The sequence below is a fragment of the Camelus bactrianus genome, chromosome 3 (assembly GCF_048773025.1).
Source record: "Camelus bactrianus isolate YW-2024 breed Bactrian camel chromosome 3, ASM4877302v1, whole genome shotgun sequence".
Classification (NCBI taxonomy): domain Eukaryota; kingdom Metazoa; phylum Chordata; class Mammalia; order Artiodactyla; family Camelidae; genus Camelus; species Camelus bactrianus.
In genome coordinates, this window is record NC_133541.1 from 27,503,994 (window position 1) to 27,521,381 (window position 17,388).

At 40.0% G+C, this 17,388-nt stretch overlaps 1 protein-coding gene across 7 annotated transcripts in view; it reads right to left on the reverse strand.

The window, feature by feature from the left end:
- Positions 1-3,880: 3,880 nt before the first annotated feature.
- CPLANE1 (ciliogenesis and planar polarity effector complex subunit 1) overlaps positions 3,881-17,388 on the reverse strand; it is a 94,886-nt gene continuing 81,378 nt past the window's right edge. For 5 of the 7 annotated variants that reach the window (XM_074357193.1, XM_074357207.1, XM_074357196.1 and 2 more), the window contains 9 exons: positions 16,954-16,984; positions 16,296-16,427; positions 14,656-14,821; positions 12,769-12,827; positions 12,010-12,177; positions 10,807-10,934; positions 7,205-7,294; positions 4,877-5,055; positions 3,881-4,387 (listed from right to left, as the gene is read on the reverse strand). In XM_074357193.1, the coding sequence (XP_074213294.1) occupies positions 4,214-4,387; positions 4,877-5,055; positions 7,205-7,294; positions 10,807-10,934; positions 12,010-12,177; positions 12,769-12,827; positions 14,656-14,821; positions 16,296-16,427; positions 16,954-16,984 (1,127 nt within the window). In that variant the 3' untranslated portion in view covers positions 3,881-4,213. Of the gene's footprint in view, positions 4,388-4,876; positions 5,056-7,204; positions 7,295-10,806; positions 10,935-12,009; positions 12,178-12,768; positions 12,828-14,655; positions 14,822-16,295; positions 16,428-16,953; positions 16,985-17,388 lie in introns of those variants that run through there. The other 2 variants (XR_012503897.1, XR_012503895.1) reach the window with 1 other exon arrangement.

A 17,388-nucleotide genomic window follows, 5' to 3' on the forward strand; every position in this document is an offset into this window, starting at 1 on the left:
TATTACAAGATACTGAATATAGTCCCCTGTGCTATACGGAATTTTTTTTAACCTATTTTTCTATATAGTGGCTAACATTTGCAAATCTCAAACTCCCAGATTTATCCCTTTCCCCTGGTAACCATAAGATTGTTTACTATGTCTGCAAGTTTGTTTCTGTTTTGTAGATGAGTTCATTATTGTCCTCTTTGTTTTTAGATTCCACACATGAGTGATATCATATGGTATTTTTCTTTCTCTTTCTGGCTTACTTCACTTTGAATGACATTCTCCAGGTCGATCCATGTTGCTGCAAATGGCATTATTTTATTCTTTTTTATGGCTGAGTAGTATTCCATTGTATAAATATACCATAGCTTCTTTATCCAGTCATCTGTTGATGGGCATTTAAATTGCTTCCATGTCTTGGCTATTGTATATAGTGCTGCTGTGATCCCTGGAGTGCATGTATCTGTTCAAATTAGAGTTCCCTCTGGATATATGCCCAGAAGTGGGATTGCTGGATCATATATGGTAAGTCTATTTTTATTTTTTAAATTTATTTATATATATATATATTTTTTATTGAAGTATAGTCACTTTACAATGTTGTGCCAATTTCTGGCATACAGCATAATGCTTCAGTCATACATGAATATACATATATTCATTTTCATATTCTTTTTCACCATAAGTTACTACAAGATATTGAATACAGTTCTCTGTGCTATACAGTATGAATTTGTTGTTTATCTATTTTATATATATTAGTATCTGAAAATCTTGAACTCCCAATTTATCCCTTCCCACCATCTTCCCCTTCTGGTAAGTTTATTTTCTATGTCTGTGAGTCTGTTTCTGTTTTGTAAATAAGTTAGTTTGTCTTTTTTTTTTTTTTAGATTCCACATATAAGTGATATGATATGGTATTTTTCTTTCTCTTTTTGGCTTACTTCACTTAGAATGACATTCTCCAGATCCATCCATGTTGCTGCAAAAGGCATTATTTTATTGTTTTTTATGGTTGAGTAGTATTCCATCATATAAATATACCACAACTTCTTTATCGAGTCATCTGTCACTGGATATTTAGGTTTCCATAGTCTTGGCTATTGTAAATAGTGTTGCTATGAATACTGGGGTGCATGTATCTTTTCGAATTAGAGTTCCCTCCAGATATATGCCCAGGAGTGGGATTGTGGATCATATGGTAAGTCTATTTTTAGTTTTTTGAGGAATCTCCATACTGTTTTCCGTAATGGCTGCGCCAAACTGCATTCCCACCAACAGCATAGAAGTGTTCTCTTTTCTCCACACCTTCTCTAGCATTTATCGTTTGTGGACTTTTTGAATGATGGCCATTCTGACTGGTGTGAGATGATACTTCATTGTAGTTTTGATTTGCGTTTCTCTGATAATTGCTGATATTGAGCATTTTTTCATGTGCCTATTGGCCATTTGTATGCCTTCATTAGAGAATTGCTTGTTTACGTCTTCTGCCCACTTTTGGATTGAATTGTTTGTTTTTTTATTAAGTTGTATGAGCTGAAATCAGTGTTTTTAACCCAGGTCTGTGGATATAATTTCTTAGCAGAGCTTTATGTTTTGAGATTCAGACTAAAGAGTAGGACACTAAGATGTGGCTTTGGTTTAGTGATACATGATACTAAATGCTGTATAACATATTTTCTAATAAAGATATGAGCAAAATATTCAGTTTTCAGAAATTGGGGAAACCTTTTGATAATTGGAGGTATTTGCTAGCATGGTACATGCTTAAAATCTAGATATGGAAACTGCTTCTTTTACCCCATATTTGGAAGTCATGGAGACTAGACTTGTCCTTTTAAGTAGAAGAGTCTGAAACACACTCAGACGTTTCCTCTGTGTTCAGGCACACTACAAAACTGTCATCTTGCAGTTTTCCAAAGACTATGAACACAATCAAGCTACAGGCTGAGACTGCCTGGGATCATCAGTCTTCTGATGATGCCACTCCACATCCCCTCAGTCCTCATTTTCAGGTTTGTTGTGTGGACATAAAGTTCACTGAGACTAAGAGAGGACTTCCACGTCTGGCTACGACAGAGTAGCTTGTACCTGACTAGCCTGCCTGCCTTAGCCATAAAAGTAGACAAGATACACGTGAGGTAGCTGCTTTTAGACACTGGACAGCAGGCAGCACAAGACGGTGATCCTCATGAGAAGGGACGCTCATGAAGTAAATCTCATAAATGCTTCGCTTTCTGCTTAAGGATAGCAACCTGACTCCAGCATAGTGGGCTAGAGTCCAAGCAGACCACAGGGGTCCCACTGAACTGAAGAGGCAGGGTCGTAGTTCAGGGTAGTAGCAGAAGCTGGAATCTGCAAGGCAGGACAACAAAGACAAGGAAGCTGTACAGAGAGGATCCCCAGAAGTCAGGGCTGGGGTGGAGGGGTGGCACTCCCGTGAGTCCTTGGACAAGAGCTGAGTTGCTCATATTCATTTCAGCACAAGAGTCCATGGTGCCTTTCCAGAGAACAGTCACTACCCGGCTGAGAGATGACAGGTTGAGCAGAGGTAGTGCAGAGATCTTGCTAACAGCTCATTACACTCCAGGCATCCAGCTAAAATGGAAAGACCTTGCCCCAGAATAAATGCTGCGAAATATATACCCTTCAAAAATGAGGGTGAAGTAAAGTCAGACATAGATCAGTCCATGAAACCTGAGAGAATTAACTGCCAGACGATCTGATCTGCACCACAAGAAATGCTGATGATCTTCAAGCTGAAGGGCAATGTTAGATAGAATTTTGGATCTACAGGAAGAAATGAGAGTGCACTGGAGAGCATTTCCTTCAAAGCCAACTGAACGTTTAAGTCAGAACAGGTGTGGGCAGGTAAAAAGGAACTATGCTGTTATAAACCAACTTACTTGTGCAGTAGAGTGAGGAGCCGAGCGCACCCGGCACGGCGCTGACCGCGCCGTCTAAGCTAAGACCCGCCACTGTCGGCCGCAGGGCAGCGGTTCTCCGACGGCGTCTTCCTTTCATACTCAGATCCCGCGGAGGGGCCCAAGCAGGGTTTGTTTATGTGGGCGCATCTGTCGATATTTATGTCAGAAATTAAAACTGAGAAAAAAATGTTTAAGTTACAATGACCCATTGAATGTTCGCGTATAACACATTTTAATAAAAATAACTATTTTCAAAACAAAATTTAGTGAGACGAGTGGCACTGTTTTGTAGTTTTACAAATCTCTTTAGCGGTTGGCCTAATAGACGACAGCTGAATTCTCATACCAGCTTCTGCACTCAGCTATGGCAGTATGTTGTTCTGGCTGAAGTGAATGAAAAAAATCTGGCGTCATACAGACATGTAGTTGGAAGGAAAGGAATGTTTAATAGCCTTTTCAGATAATAGTACTCTTTGATACTACACTAAAAATTGACAAAGACGTGAAGTTTGTTAGTCTCTTCTCAGAAAAATGATCTCCAAGTGATGCCACTGTTTGGGTGCAGTACCAGAACCACCCAGGTCTTGGCACCACAGGTTTTTATAAAGTTAACATGAACCCTCTAGAGTCAAGAGTCATAGTCTCTTTCTTTCCTACTCAAAGCATCCATCACTTTTTCTTCCTCCAAGGCTTTTCAGGCTACAGGGCAGAGGACAGAAGATCCGGCCCACATGAACCTTGGCTTGTTTAAAAGTTTAGGATTGGTGGGAGGTCGTTGGTTCCTTTTGACTCCTAGGCCAAGCCCTACACAATTTTAGGATATGTTTTAAAATGGAGTTCATTTTTGAGCGTCTCAGGTAAGACTGCAATTTTCTTCACCTCAGTGAAAGGAGAATTTTTTTTCCTATTAGGTTTACACACACAAGGTTGTTTCTGAAAACTCAGGGTATAGAGTAAAGGAGGCGGCAAGATAGAAGATTTTTATTGAAAGTAGCTTAAATAGTATACAAACTTGAAAGGTTCTGTTTATCTCATCACTTAGAAAATTATACATAAAGAAAAGAAGCCAAATGCCAAAACATATAATACATCTATAGTTAACCCTTTCCCCCAAAGGCAAAATTACTGAGAAAAGTTTATTTTGCCTCTTGAAATGTCTAACCCAAGTAAAACTATGCCTGCAGGAGGTAAATCCACATGGCTTCCTTCCTTGCGTCTCTCCCTTAAACCCACAGGTCTTTCAGAACCACATCACTGAACTGCTGGCCTTTGTGCAGAAGCAGAGTGACATTCAGGTCTTACAGGTCCAGGGCCCAGTGGACAGACAGGCTCTCGTCCTCCACGCCGGCCACCATGTCCTCAACGGCATCCCAGTCCAGCTTGCCGAGGATGCTGCCGGTGCTCTCAGAGAAGCTGTCCGTGCCACCCACCCCGAAAGGAGGCTCTGGCTTTTCTTCAGTTGGTGACAAGTCCTAGCAAATTGAGAAAGACAGTAAAAGGTGGTCCTAGCCTGAGAGAAAATAAATGGAACATGAACTAAGTTTTTCAAAGATTCTAGAGTTGCGCATCCACCAAATGGTGAAGGAAACATGCAGGGAACCCCAGGGCTGTGGCCGCCCAGCACATGTGGCTGCAGGGACATCATCGGACACGAGATGCTGGCATCAGGCCTGGAGGGCGGACAGAATGGATTTTTATACCTATAGTGCAATTATCTGATCTTACATTTTGTGTTTTGTTTTTTGAGTTTTTTCTTTTTTAAGTTAAAAAGAAAATACACAGTCAAGGAAAAATTTTGAAAAGTAAATGCTGGAGCACTAAGCCGAAGTGCAGACACTCTGAATCACCACTTCACACTGCCTTGAATTTTCTACATCCCATGAGAGAAACAAAAAATAAACAAAAAGCCCTGAAGACCACAAGGAATCACCAGGCAACCTGAAATCTGGATCAGTGCTTACCTGCAGAAGGGAACTGTGGCTCCCATGCAGAATGGCGCGGACGTCTGCAGGCACTGTCCAGGGGCTCACCACCGTCTCCTCCCTCTCGCACTCCACGCACACCTGCCCGAGCTGAGGCACAAGCCCAGCACTTCTGCGACTGTTCGTGCACTGCAGACTGCGACATGGAGCCTTAGAGCCTTTCAAGGGGAAAGAGCAAAGCATACGTTGGGATCAATGCACTGACGGAGTTTGTTCTTCTCTGTGACTTTTACCATCAAACCCAAGGCAGCCACATCTTACCTAGCATTTGAATCTCACGGTCTGGGTACGGTTGACCTTAGGGGCTCTAGCAATTCCTGTCCTGTCAGTGTGAGAGAAGGAGACTGGATTCTGGCCACCTCTTCTGATTTTAAAAGCAATGGCAACCTCTAAGACAAGGGAGTCCGGGGAACAGAGTCCACAGGAAAAAATGGAACCACGGTGAAGTTCCAAACTCGAAGTTAGGCGAACCTGGAGAGCTGGGCCTTCCTTGCCTCTTACAGAAAGTCTCCTGTGGAAGCTTCCAAGGAGTGGTGTTCTAGGGATCCCCACTCAGGCTTCCTGCCTACGATCGGCCTTCGGCAGAGGCGTCATGGCAAGTGCACTGACAACGCACGATGGCCCCCTTCCTCCCGGCTGAATATCAGTATTTGCTGAAAAGAAACACTGATCCCAAATCGTGCCCTTAGGCAGCCTAGCAGACCCATCAACCAGCAGCGCTTCCCTGCATAAGGCCCTGGAGGAGCCCCACCCAACACACTTCATGTTCCAAAGCCCTTGCTGCAGCACGTTCTGCCCTCACCGGGTGACTTAAAGAAACACCCAAGCTGGGTGTATGCATGCAGTTTACATGGTGGGAGTGAACACAGGTCCCAATGAGCAGGCATGTGGCCCCTGAAGAGGGCAAGAGGAGGGAACAGAGCGGTGAGTTTGGGCCGCCTGGCCTGTTATCGCTCTACCAACCTCATGCGCTTAGAACTAATGATCCTCCAAGAAACAGGCACCCCTGAAACCAATGACAGCGCACATTCTGGCACTTACTGTGGGCTGTGCGCCGCACCTACGTTCATCCCCTTCAATTACCAGTGCCCCAGGGCCTGGTCCTTGGTCCTCTTACACAAATACTCTCCCTCACTGATCTCATCTAGTTCCACTGCTGAAAATATACATGCTGACAACCTGTATCTCTAGCGTCATAGTGCAAACAGCCTTCCTGACGTCTTTACTTGAATGTGCAATAAACATTCCAATATTAACATGTCCAAAATCCAAACTGTTAATTTCTACCCCGAACCATTTCCTCCAATAGTTTTCCGCATCCCAGGAAATGCTCAGGTTAAAATCCAATCGTCCTTTATCCTTCTTTCTTATGCATCCTAAAACCTATCCAATAGCAAGTCTTAATTTGGTCCATCTTCAAATATATTCCAAATCTAATGACTCCCCGCTGTTTCTACTGTGATAACCCGAGTCTGAGCAATACCTCTGTGCTTGCCTACTGCCTTCTGTTCTTTTCTCCCACACGTTCTAAAACGTAAATTATATGCTCTCCCTAATTCACTCCAAGGGAGCCCCCTGGACCCTTAGCTGAGAGGGTCCAGCCTGCCCCTACACCACATCCCTGGCCACTTTCCCACAGTGACCTTTTCTGTCGCACCGAGACGGTTTCTGTAGCAGGGCTCTGTCCTCGCTCGTCTCTCCACTTGGAACTGTTCTTATCTTTACGTGACAACCCCCTTTCACCATTCAGAATTTCACTCCAATAACACTTTCTCTGAGAGACCTTCCAGGTCTCCATACCTTATCTTTGCGCTACCGTCTGTGCTGTTCCTGACTAACAGTGCCTGGTGCGCAGCAGGATCTTAGTGGACTGTTGCAGAATGAATACTCTTAATGAAAATCCTACGGGGAAAATGTTATTATCTCCATTTTGCAAAGTAGGAAAGTGAGGTTATGTGATTTACCTAAGATGAGAGAAAGAATCAATACTTAGAACCTGAGCTAATATGTTAACTCTCTGTCCTTTGGGGTAAACGGAGAGTAGTACTCAGAGCGCCCTTTGGATAGTCTTCACACCTGTAAGTGAACAGTGGGCTGGCTGCTGGCGACGGGCTTATTTATTATTTAGCTCAGGGCTGGACATAAAAACATGTACTCGGGAAGGAGCTAAGGTCACAACCATGGGGTCCACCACCCGGCCACGCTCTTTGTGCTGAAATCCGTAATTGACATTTCTAAGAGTGATTTATGATTTTTAAAAATTTAGTATTAAGTCCAAGCACCTTCTGTTCTTTCTTTGCCTCTTACCTTTCGGGGAGGTAACTGGAGACCGCACAGCATTCCTCACTGCCATTTTGGCCCCCCCAGCTTTTTTCTGTACAGTAAACGTAGCAGTTCCTATAAAGACACACACACCTCTTTAACCTTCCGTATGCAGGCACGATTTCTCATGTTTCGTGTTATAAGTTCTTTGAGGACAGAAATCTTCTGATTAGTAGGGGCCAGTAAATGGTGGTTGATTTGAACCAAAGAAACAAAACAAAGGTGCAGACGAAGGAAAAGTCTACTTCAGACTTGAAATCCTTATAGCACAACCACAGTCCTTTTTCAGATGGCAAATGTGCCTTGACAACATCTCTGGCAATGGGAAAAGCCAGGAACACGAACCCAGACGAAATGCCAGGAGAATGACCAAATTAGGCTTCTTAAATTCCAGGATTGGTTGCCATCATCTACTGTTTATGTTATGCAAAATGTGTTACTTATAATCCTCAACAACTCTAGGAGGTAGGTTTTAAAAACATATCTGAGGGTACAAAGTAAGCAGCAGAGCTGGGACGTGAACCTAGGCCTGGACGATTCCAAAGTCGAGATCTGTTATTTATGCCTCCAATCCTTCTCAGATACTTATTACATGGTCTTTATATTATTTTTGATAGAATTAAACACAAAACAAGCAAGCAAGCAAGCAAGCAAGCAAGCAAGAAAGAAAGAAAGAAAGAGAAAGAGAGAGAGAGAGAGGGAGGGAGGAAGAAAGAAAGAAAGAAAGGAAGGAAGGAAGGAAGGAAGAAAGGAAGAAAGAAAGGAAGAAAGGAAGAAAGAAAAAGGACCCTTGGGTATAACAGTTTGCATGCAGAGCTGAAGAAATTAGCCAAAACTGCATACTTCTTTACAAAAGATAGTAACATATAGTCAAACTCACAAGTATTTTCAGGTAAATTCTTTTATGGAAGAACTGCAGTGATTTTTTTTAAACACTGATGGATCCTCACTTCCCATCTATGCAATGACTGAACTCGCCCTCGTGGGCTTGGGTTATCTGTATCACCGACTGGGAAGAACCCGGGTTTCTCCCACTGCCCTACAATACTGGAGACCTGAAGCCGCTGAATGTTGCCAGGGAAATGGCTGGGTTCTGGATGTGGTGGAAGCCACACATAGGCACTATCTGGATGGTCAGAGAAGCCAGCATGTTCACAAGTCCCTCAAGTTTCCTCTCCTACCTTTGCCTTAAAGGTCCAGGGAAGCGAAGTGGCGGGGGGTCAGCTCGGATAACAGCTAGGCACATGGTGTTCTGTGACATAGTATAAATACTACAAAACCTGCCCATTAATATTCTTGAACAAAAATTAGTTCATCAATAGCTATTTTTAGGTAAAAAAGCTAAATAGCCTTTTTCTCCCCATTTATGCAATTATTCAGTTATTTCATTTGTTCAATGTGAAGGGGTAATACAAGATGAAGAAGAGAGTGTTGCTACCCTCAAAAAATTTAGTGTGTCATGGGACATACTAAGTTTATAAGTAACCACAACAGACGACCTGTTACATTAGTGCCTCACGAGGGGGAGAAACATGACTGAGTGTTCAGAGGACAAAAAAAATAGCTACTTTAGCTACCAGTGCTACCATTTGTCTCTAATATTCACAACCACCATGCGAGTTAAGTACAAGCCACTTAAAAAACAAAAATATGGACGTTAAAATTCATTATATCAGGTTGGAAGAACTAAACAATTAAAATTAGGGAAGTCTTCCAAGACATGGAGGTAGGTTCAAGGTACAAGGCAGAATTTCAACGCAGGAATGGGAGCACACAGCATGTGAAAATAAGCCTGCAAGAGTCACGGATTATCCTGACTATACAGGGAAAGGAGGCTAAGAAGGCAGAAGGAGAGGGTCTGGACTGATCTACGTGGGGTGGGGGCCCTGGAGCAGCAGCACGGCATCAAGCAGAGTCCATCAAGGGCCAGCGAGGGGACCAAAGGAGGGCCAAGGCCTCAGCCCAGTCAAGTGCAAGGTAACAACACAGGCCTGACACTGGGGGCAGGTCCAAGAGAAAGACATACTTCCACATAATCCAAGACATTTTCATCTGATATTAAGAAACCATGGTTCAAAGAGGGAGGGGCAAGATGAGGTGAAGGATTAAGAGCTATAAACTATCAGGTATAAAATAAGCTACAAGGATGTACTGTACAACATGGGGGATTAAGAGCTATAAACTATCAGGTATAAAATAAGCTACAAGGATGTACTGTACAACCAATATTTTATACTAACTATAGTATAACCTTTAAAAATTGTGAATCACCATATTGTATACTTGTAACATATAGTATTGTACATCAACTATACTTCAATTTAAAAAATATATTGTAAAATACATAAATAAATAAAGTTAAAAAAAAAAAACATGGTTCAAGTTTAAAACCCTTGCCAATTTGGGGTATTTCTTTAATTTTGGTAAAGGTATCAGATATAAAATAAAATTAAAAACTAAAAAAAATCATGGTTATTTTTAAATTCCAGTTAAAAAAAAAAGAGCAGTAGCTTTATTATTTAATTTGTCAATGAAAAGCAAGAGTTAACCAAACTATTAAATTTTATCAAAAGGATTAGAATTTATGGAAACTTCAATTTTCTAAATTAAGACAGCATACTAAAGTGCAGGTTCTAGGTGCGTAAATTCTAGACCAAGACTGGGTTTAAATCCTGACTCTACCACTTCCTCACTGTCTGATCTTAGGCAGTTATTTCAACTTTCTCTGCCTTGACTTTCACATCTTTAAAATGGGAACATAAAAGTGTGTTTCTCATAGGGTTGTAATTCAAGAGCTTAAACAGAATCTGGCACATTAGTTTTTATACATTTTTAGCTGTATACATTTATACTACATATTAAAAAATGTATACTTTTTTTGTAATCTAGACAGCTTGATTTATTAGTTTGCTTGGGTAACTTTAACACAGTATATACTCACTGGATTTTTTTTTTTTAACACAAAAATTCATCAGGGATAGTAAAAAAAATTCCAAGTTAAAAAAGTTTCAATTTTCTTAAATAATCCTCATATGTACCATTTCACATTGTGGAAAAGGTTAGCTATGATTATGTATTTTTAACGTGTAATCATTTTATATAATGTGTATGTTTTACTTTAGTAATCAAAACTCAAACATGGCAAAATTTAAAAAGGAAAGCTAGCAATAAATAACAGATATTATACTTCACATGGGGGAAAGGGTAAAAACACGGTATCTCATATTCCTCTTCTGTGATACAGCCATCCTGAAATCTATCAGAACGTGATTTGTAAAAACGCCTACATCTTCAGCCAGACACACGAAACAGATTCCCAAATAAGTCGCATCTAATTTACTGACTGTTTAAGTTCTATTGCAAAAAGGCTGTTAGTTTAAAAAGATTCCTAGGGTCTTCTTATTTCAAAAGAACAAAATTCCAGTATGGCTAAGTCTTTATCAATCCCTTGCATTCTGTTGAAATGGGAACTGCTTTTCACTAAAATTTTCACCAAGATTTACAGCTTTTACTATTGAAAACACAACTCTGAAGACAAGAAGGCATACATCCAAATTACACAAGACAATAAAATACTTTAATCTTACCACGTGGCCAGGGTGAGCCTTGAGGCTGCCTGAAAGGTCTTGCCTTTGGGGTATAACTTGGTCTGGTGGATATACATCTGACTTTTCCAGGTTGATGGACTGGAAAATTGTGCCCATGTCGATTCTCTCTAAAGTAGAAATTATATAATTATTATATTCCCAGAATCTCTATCAAAGACAAACTACAATATTTCAAAACGCCCGAACTCCAGCTCAGACGAATATATTCACTTGATCCTGCTTACTCTGTTCCTCAGTGATGTGGTTAGTGTATAACTCTCCTCGAAACTCAAACTTCACTCGTTTTTTTCCCAAAGAAAGTGTTGTGTTTATCTCTCTATCCATTTCAAATGCTCTATACATTTGACAGTTACTTACATATTAAATACCCTGTATTATTCTAGAAAATATTCAAGGGAAGTCTCTGCTATTTTGAGGACATCCCAAATCACACACACACACAAAGTGCTCTGATTACAGCTGCATTTGTGTTGGGTAGCATTTCCTCTAGGCTCTTAAGTTACATGATTTTGTTTATAATCCTAATCATTTATTTTGTCAAAGATGGTAATTTTTAACAACATGTACTGCCAATTCATGTCCACTTTATGGATCACCAACAAATACAATTTTGTGTGTCTGACATATATAAGAAACTTTATGCCTGGATACTCTTCTTTAGCCTTCTATGTCTAATTAATTCTTGCCTACTGAACTCATATCCAAACCTACTGCAGGTCATCAAAGAAGAAACACGTAACAGAATCTACAAGTGAATCAGCAAGTCAGGGTCAGAAGAGAGAGCGGAGGAGGAAGTGGTGAGCTGGTGGGGGCTGTCGGCTTCTGCAAGAGTGGAGCCAGTGGAGAAACAGGGAGAGCAGTTAGGAGGCAAATTACAGAAGGCATTATGAACAAAAACTGCGGAAAAGTAGAAAACAAGTTTGAACGGATATCAAAATGTATTAGGTATACGAAGTGTTTTGTTACATCGTAATTAGAGATTTAATGCAATTTTTGTCTTTCTCCTTGGTGATTCTATAAAATAATAAAAGTCTCATAATTAGGATGCCATTTTCTCATTCACCTTACGATCATAATTCAGAGCAGGGTAGATGCAAACACACTGGACTTTGGTCATAAAAGCACTTCATGCTAATCACACTTGACATTATCTTGCCAAATGACATGCCAAACCTGTCTTACCCTCCTGGAGAAGGGGAGCGCTGCCTTCCAGGAATCTGAGCAGTTCTGTGTTTGTTAGGCAATGGTTTCTGTGCAGTTGCTGGAAGTTGTACTGATTCAGACAAAAGTTCATTCATCAGACTGTATGCTTGTGAGATTCGACGACTATAGTGGTCAGAGAGTAGCAATCTTTAGAGGAAGAATTAAACAACATTTAATGCAAGAATCACTTTCAGTTCATATTTCTAGAGGGAACATAATGTTCAAAGACCACCTAGCATTTATTTTCTTCAATGCAAATTCAAATTTCAGATCTCTGAAAACCATTAGGAGGTGTTAGTAAGGGCAGCTGTGGTTATGGCCTCGGGGGTATTTTCAAAATGCACATACAAATCTGGACTGGGAGAAGGAGGGGAATAGCAGAAATAAAAGTTACAAAAATGGAACGGAGGGGGAGAGTATAGCTCAAGTGGTAGAGCGTGTGCTTAGCATGCATGAGGTCCTGGGTTCAATCCCCAGTATCTCCTCTAAAAATAAATAAACTTAATTACCACCCCCCAACCCCCAAAAAACTAAAAAAAAAAATTGAAGGAATAGTATTTCAAAATAAATTTCTAAAAAGGCCAGTGGAGTCTAGTTATTTCCCTTTCAGTTTTCTCCCACAATTTTCTGTTTATCAACAAAAAAGGGACTAGTGTGAAAAAGAGGATCCCTAACACATTATCTATGGCCTCAGGGGAGCAAGCGAGAGCGAACACTCAGGGCAACTCCCAAACTCACTTGTCTTTCTCATGCTTCATCTTTTGTCTCAGCCTGATTTCCCTGGAAGTCATGTAAAACTGCACAAGAAATAACCAGTCAGTTCATTACTCTTCAGTTCAAATAATTAAACCATTATGATCCATGGAAAACATGAAACTTCTACTCATCAATTTTAACAGGAGGTTAAAACATAATTTTGTTATTTAGTAAACAGTACACGACCCTGTCATATGTGATGAAGCTTCCTACCCCAACACAAAACATGAAAACGTTAAATTAAAGCATCATGTAATTAAAGTGAAAATCCAGCTTAAAAAATGGGATGCAAAATCTATCTTAGTAGCTAAATTAATGTATTTTATCAAAAGGAAAGAACCTTATTAAGCTGCACTTAAAATGGAAAATGGGAACATCTTTAGGATGGAGACACGTATACTTTGTACTCAGTCTTGTAATTAATCTCACCAAGAGCTTGGCTGACAAAGCAGAGATGAGTCACACATTTAAAACCATTATTTTAATATTTTAAAATGTTTACCAGAAATCTACTACACTGTGTTCACTGAGACTTGCAAACTCTTCAAAACTTAAGGCAAACTGGCCAATATCAGCTATACACATCTTATCCAGTAAAATACTAATGAGGGTAAGTCCTTTCACACACAATTCTGTGTATAAAAACATAAACAGAGAAGTGGATTCACTTTCTCAAGATCCTATATAGAAGTAGTCAATAATAAATTAAAGGTCTTTTTGATTTCTGACAGAAATGCAAGTGAAAATTCTAATTACACTAACTCCTCACTAGTTCCAAAGCTTTACCTAAATAGAAGCTAAAAGATAAAGAAACAAGTATCTGTGATATTGAAGGAAAAGTCACAAAGTCTATCAACAAAACAATCCCAATGTCCTCTGAGTTCATTTATTCTAAATTTGGACACAATTCTAACCATCTGGGGCATCTGCCTGGCTGACAGTGGAGGGTGGAAGAACACACACATACACAGACGCACTGTAAGATGCTGGTCTTAAGCAGTCCTGAAGGTCAATGCCATGTCCCCAGGGCTGGTGACAAAATGTTATTATCACACCAGGGTGCTCTTTCCAGACACCGGTAAGTAAATTATACACTGTAAATAATAGTTCACCTACTTTTGCACCATTTGGTGCTTAAATGTGACAACCTTATCTGGAAAATTCACTTACAGAATGTGATCACCTAATGATGCTGAAAAAAATGAAGTACTACTATATTTTACATCAGATTACAAAGTAAAAGATAAACTTTAATCAAAGTGCAATCTAAACATGGTTTTCATAGTAGTGGAATTATCAAAGTAACATTGCTTTGTTTCATATTCTGAGGAAAAACCCTTCTGACTTAGCCCTGGTGCTGTCCACAGCCAGGGCTCAGGACATAAATGCTGACAGTTCAAAGGGCAGTGGAAACACACACACACACACACAAGTACCATGTTCTCTGGCCTCACGACTGGATCATACTTGAAAAGATCTTCCGGTGATGACTTCTGGATAGAGAACTGATTGTTAAATGGCTTTACTACACACACAGTCAGCTGTTCAACTGCCACTGACTTTGACTGAAAATTAAGGGAACAACTCCAATCCGTCACCCAACCTGCAGCCTCTTCATTTGGTTAAAATGCTAGAGCCATAATTAGCCCAGGGGAGAAAAAATATTTAAGAAAGCTCAATAGAACATAGTTTGTAGAATTCCCTGCTATATTTCATTAAGGTAATTTCTTAACTTTTCCGGACTTAAGAAAAATGCTGACTTTTCTATCTATCAAACGAAAAATTGCATCCAAATTATGTTAATTCTTTTCTTGAACACTTGCCACATACTCTGTGAGAAGTCCATCACCCTTGACATTGCAGACTTACTGGACGGCTCCTGGGGCAGAAAGGATCGTGTTCCTGGCCTCTCTTTTCTGCCAGCTGAGTTAAGTACTCTGCCATTCTCTCTTTTCGTTTTCTTTTCATCCAGATTTGTATCTCCCTTCTCTCCTTCTCAGTTCTCCGTGGACGTCTGCCACAGGAATGCTGAATCCTGAGAAATTTAACAAGCAGGGCATCACTGATTTTAAATTTATTATGGAGGTAAGAAGCATCACAACTAGACACTGTTTATTTGGAAAGCGTCTGCCCCACCTCGAAAAGTCAGACACTTAGATCTCTAGTCAGCTTGTTCCAACCTGTCCCCTGAAATCCACTGACAACGATCTCAGGTCACCGACAGCCTCTTCGGTCTTCGTCCTACTGGACTTCTCCATGACATTTGGTACCACCGGCTTCTCCTTTCTGCTTTAGACTCTCTCTTACCTGGGTCTTTGCCTAACTCTCAAACACGATGCAGCCTCGTACAATGGCTCCTTTCTTTTCTGCTCATCACTTCAATATTAATGTCTGTAAAGGTTCTGGTTTGGATTTCTTCACCTATAATCTATTTCTGGACTCTCAATCACCTCCAAAACTTTAATGCAGTGATGATTCTCAACTGCTGCCCTTCTGGATCTGGACTCACATTCGTGCCGGAGCTGTGCTTCCCAGGGGCCAGCAGGAGCTAACCACCGAGCAGGGCGGGATGCTGCGGCTGCCCAGTCCTGCAGGACACAGGACTCCTCCGACGTGACTTTGGCTTGATGTCTCACCACAGACCCAGCTGAAACTTTCTTCAACTACACTGTACCCTGAGATCACATACTCAGCCCTCTCTCCTTCACAGAGAGGGGTCAGACTTGCACTGTGGTCTGATGCCTCTCCCTACTTATTTTTTCCCCTCACAGGCTTGTCTCCCAATAAATCTTTTGTACATCTAATCCCATTTTGGCTTCTACACAAGGACTACTGAGAACAATTCAAGAACACAGGCAGTGTAAGATGGGGATTTAAGGCAGGCTCGTCACCCAGTGTGTGAAGAAGACACCATTCTAACTAGAAGATGGGTCGTGGACACAGATGATGTGACCTACACGGAAAACCTGCTTTCCTTCTGAGAGTCTGGGCTCTTGGTAAGTGCCAGGCAGAGGGTGCCTACTTGACCAGCTCCCAGTAAATCAATAAACCAAGAGGTGTATGTATCCCAAAGAAGCATCAGTAGAAGAGACAGCCTTTATTCTTGGCCCAAGAAAGGCTGCAAGGAAAAACACTTTAACCTAATGTTCCAAGGAAAAGCTATTTAAAATGTACTCTAGGGGCTCATATTTAGGGTGAAGTACTATGAACTAAATCATTAATTACTTCTAAAAAGAAATAGGATTAAATTTATGTTGTACTCAGAGTGATGAGACCTTGGGAAAGCTCACAGGATACAGATGTGCGGTACTGGTTAAATAAACCAGTCTATATATTGCTTAGTAGGGGGAGGAATGACCCACAGACAACACAAAATATATTTACAAAGAAAAAAACATTCTGAGCTTTGAATTTGTGCCCTAAAGATCACATTAAAACATGATCAATTTTGAATATTCTTGAACCATAAACATTTTAAATAGGTTAAAAATGAATTACTCAGTGATTACCTGGAGATCCTCCTAGCCTGTTGTTCCGTTAAGCCGAGCTCTTCACTGGAAACTCCGTCTCTTGTTATAAGGTCATTGATGATGTCTGCGATGTCAGTCAATTCACTCATCTGGAATGGATCTATTTCAACACTTCATTCGCAGATGCAATTTAAGAAATACAAATCAGTATCTACAACTTAATTACATGAAGCAAAAATGAACTTGTAAAACTATGCCCTCCAACAGCATAAATGGATGTAAACATTATAAACATATGACTAATTTCCTTCTATTGCTTTAACTCCAATAATATTCAGTGGAAAAGACTAATCATCAATAATTGATAACTTCATACGTACCCTTAGAAAAGCAAATATAAGGCCTTGGACAACTTCCACCTCTCCTGCCTATTGAAATTTAATACATAGGTCGTAAAAGAAAATACAGCAAATGTAGGCCACCATATTCTAATTACCTATGCTAAAACAATAGGGGATACAATGTAATTATCCTTGTTTCTTAAAATACCCCAGTCCCAATGGGAATTAATTACACTCCTTTAATCCACAAAATAATACGTAATGTAGAAGTTTACACACATACGAAAAAATTTCCAGAACACCTAATTTATACCCAACTTTAGGTAAAATTATGAATTAATTCTTAAGATATTTACCTGTCAAATAACTCATTACTGTTATTCACACCTTAAAAAAAGAAACATTACTATTAATAAAAACTTCAGGTCAGTTTTTTTTCTACTTTATTATTAACCTGAACTTTTCTATTCAGAGTACTCTAAAAAATATACCATAGGAGGTACAATCTTTCTTTGCTTTTGGACATAGTTTAGCATACTGGAGTGTAATTTACTAAACAAAAAACAAACAAAAAAACTTCTGACGACCTAAAAGTAATACATTTGGGAAAATATTTAATTTAAATCCAAGAGCCTTTACTTGGAAGAATATGACCCAAAGAATAATTTTTAAACCTTGTCCAATATTAAGTACATGTCTTTAAAGCAAAATACATGTCTTTAAAGCAAATTTAATCTATTCAATTTTCGTATGTTTAACAAAGACAATTAAGTTAATACAGGGAAAAATGT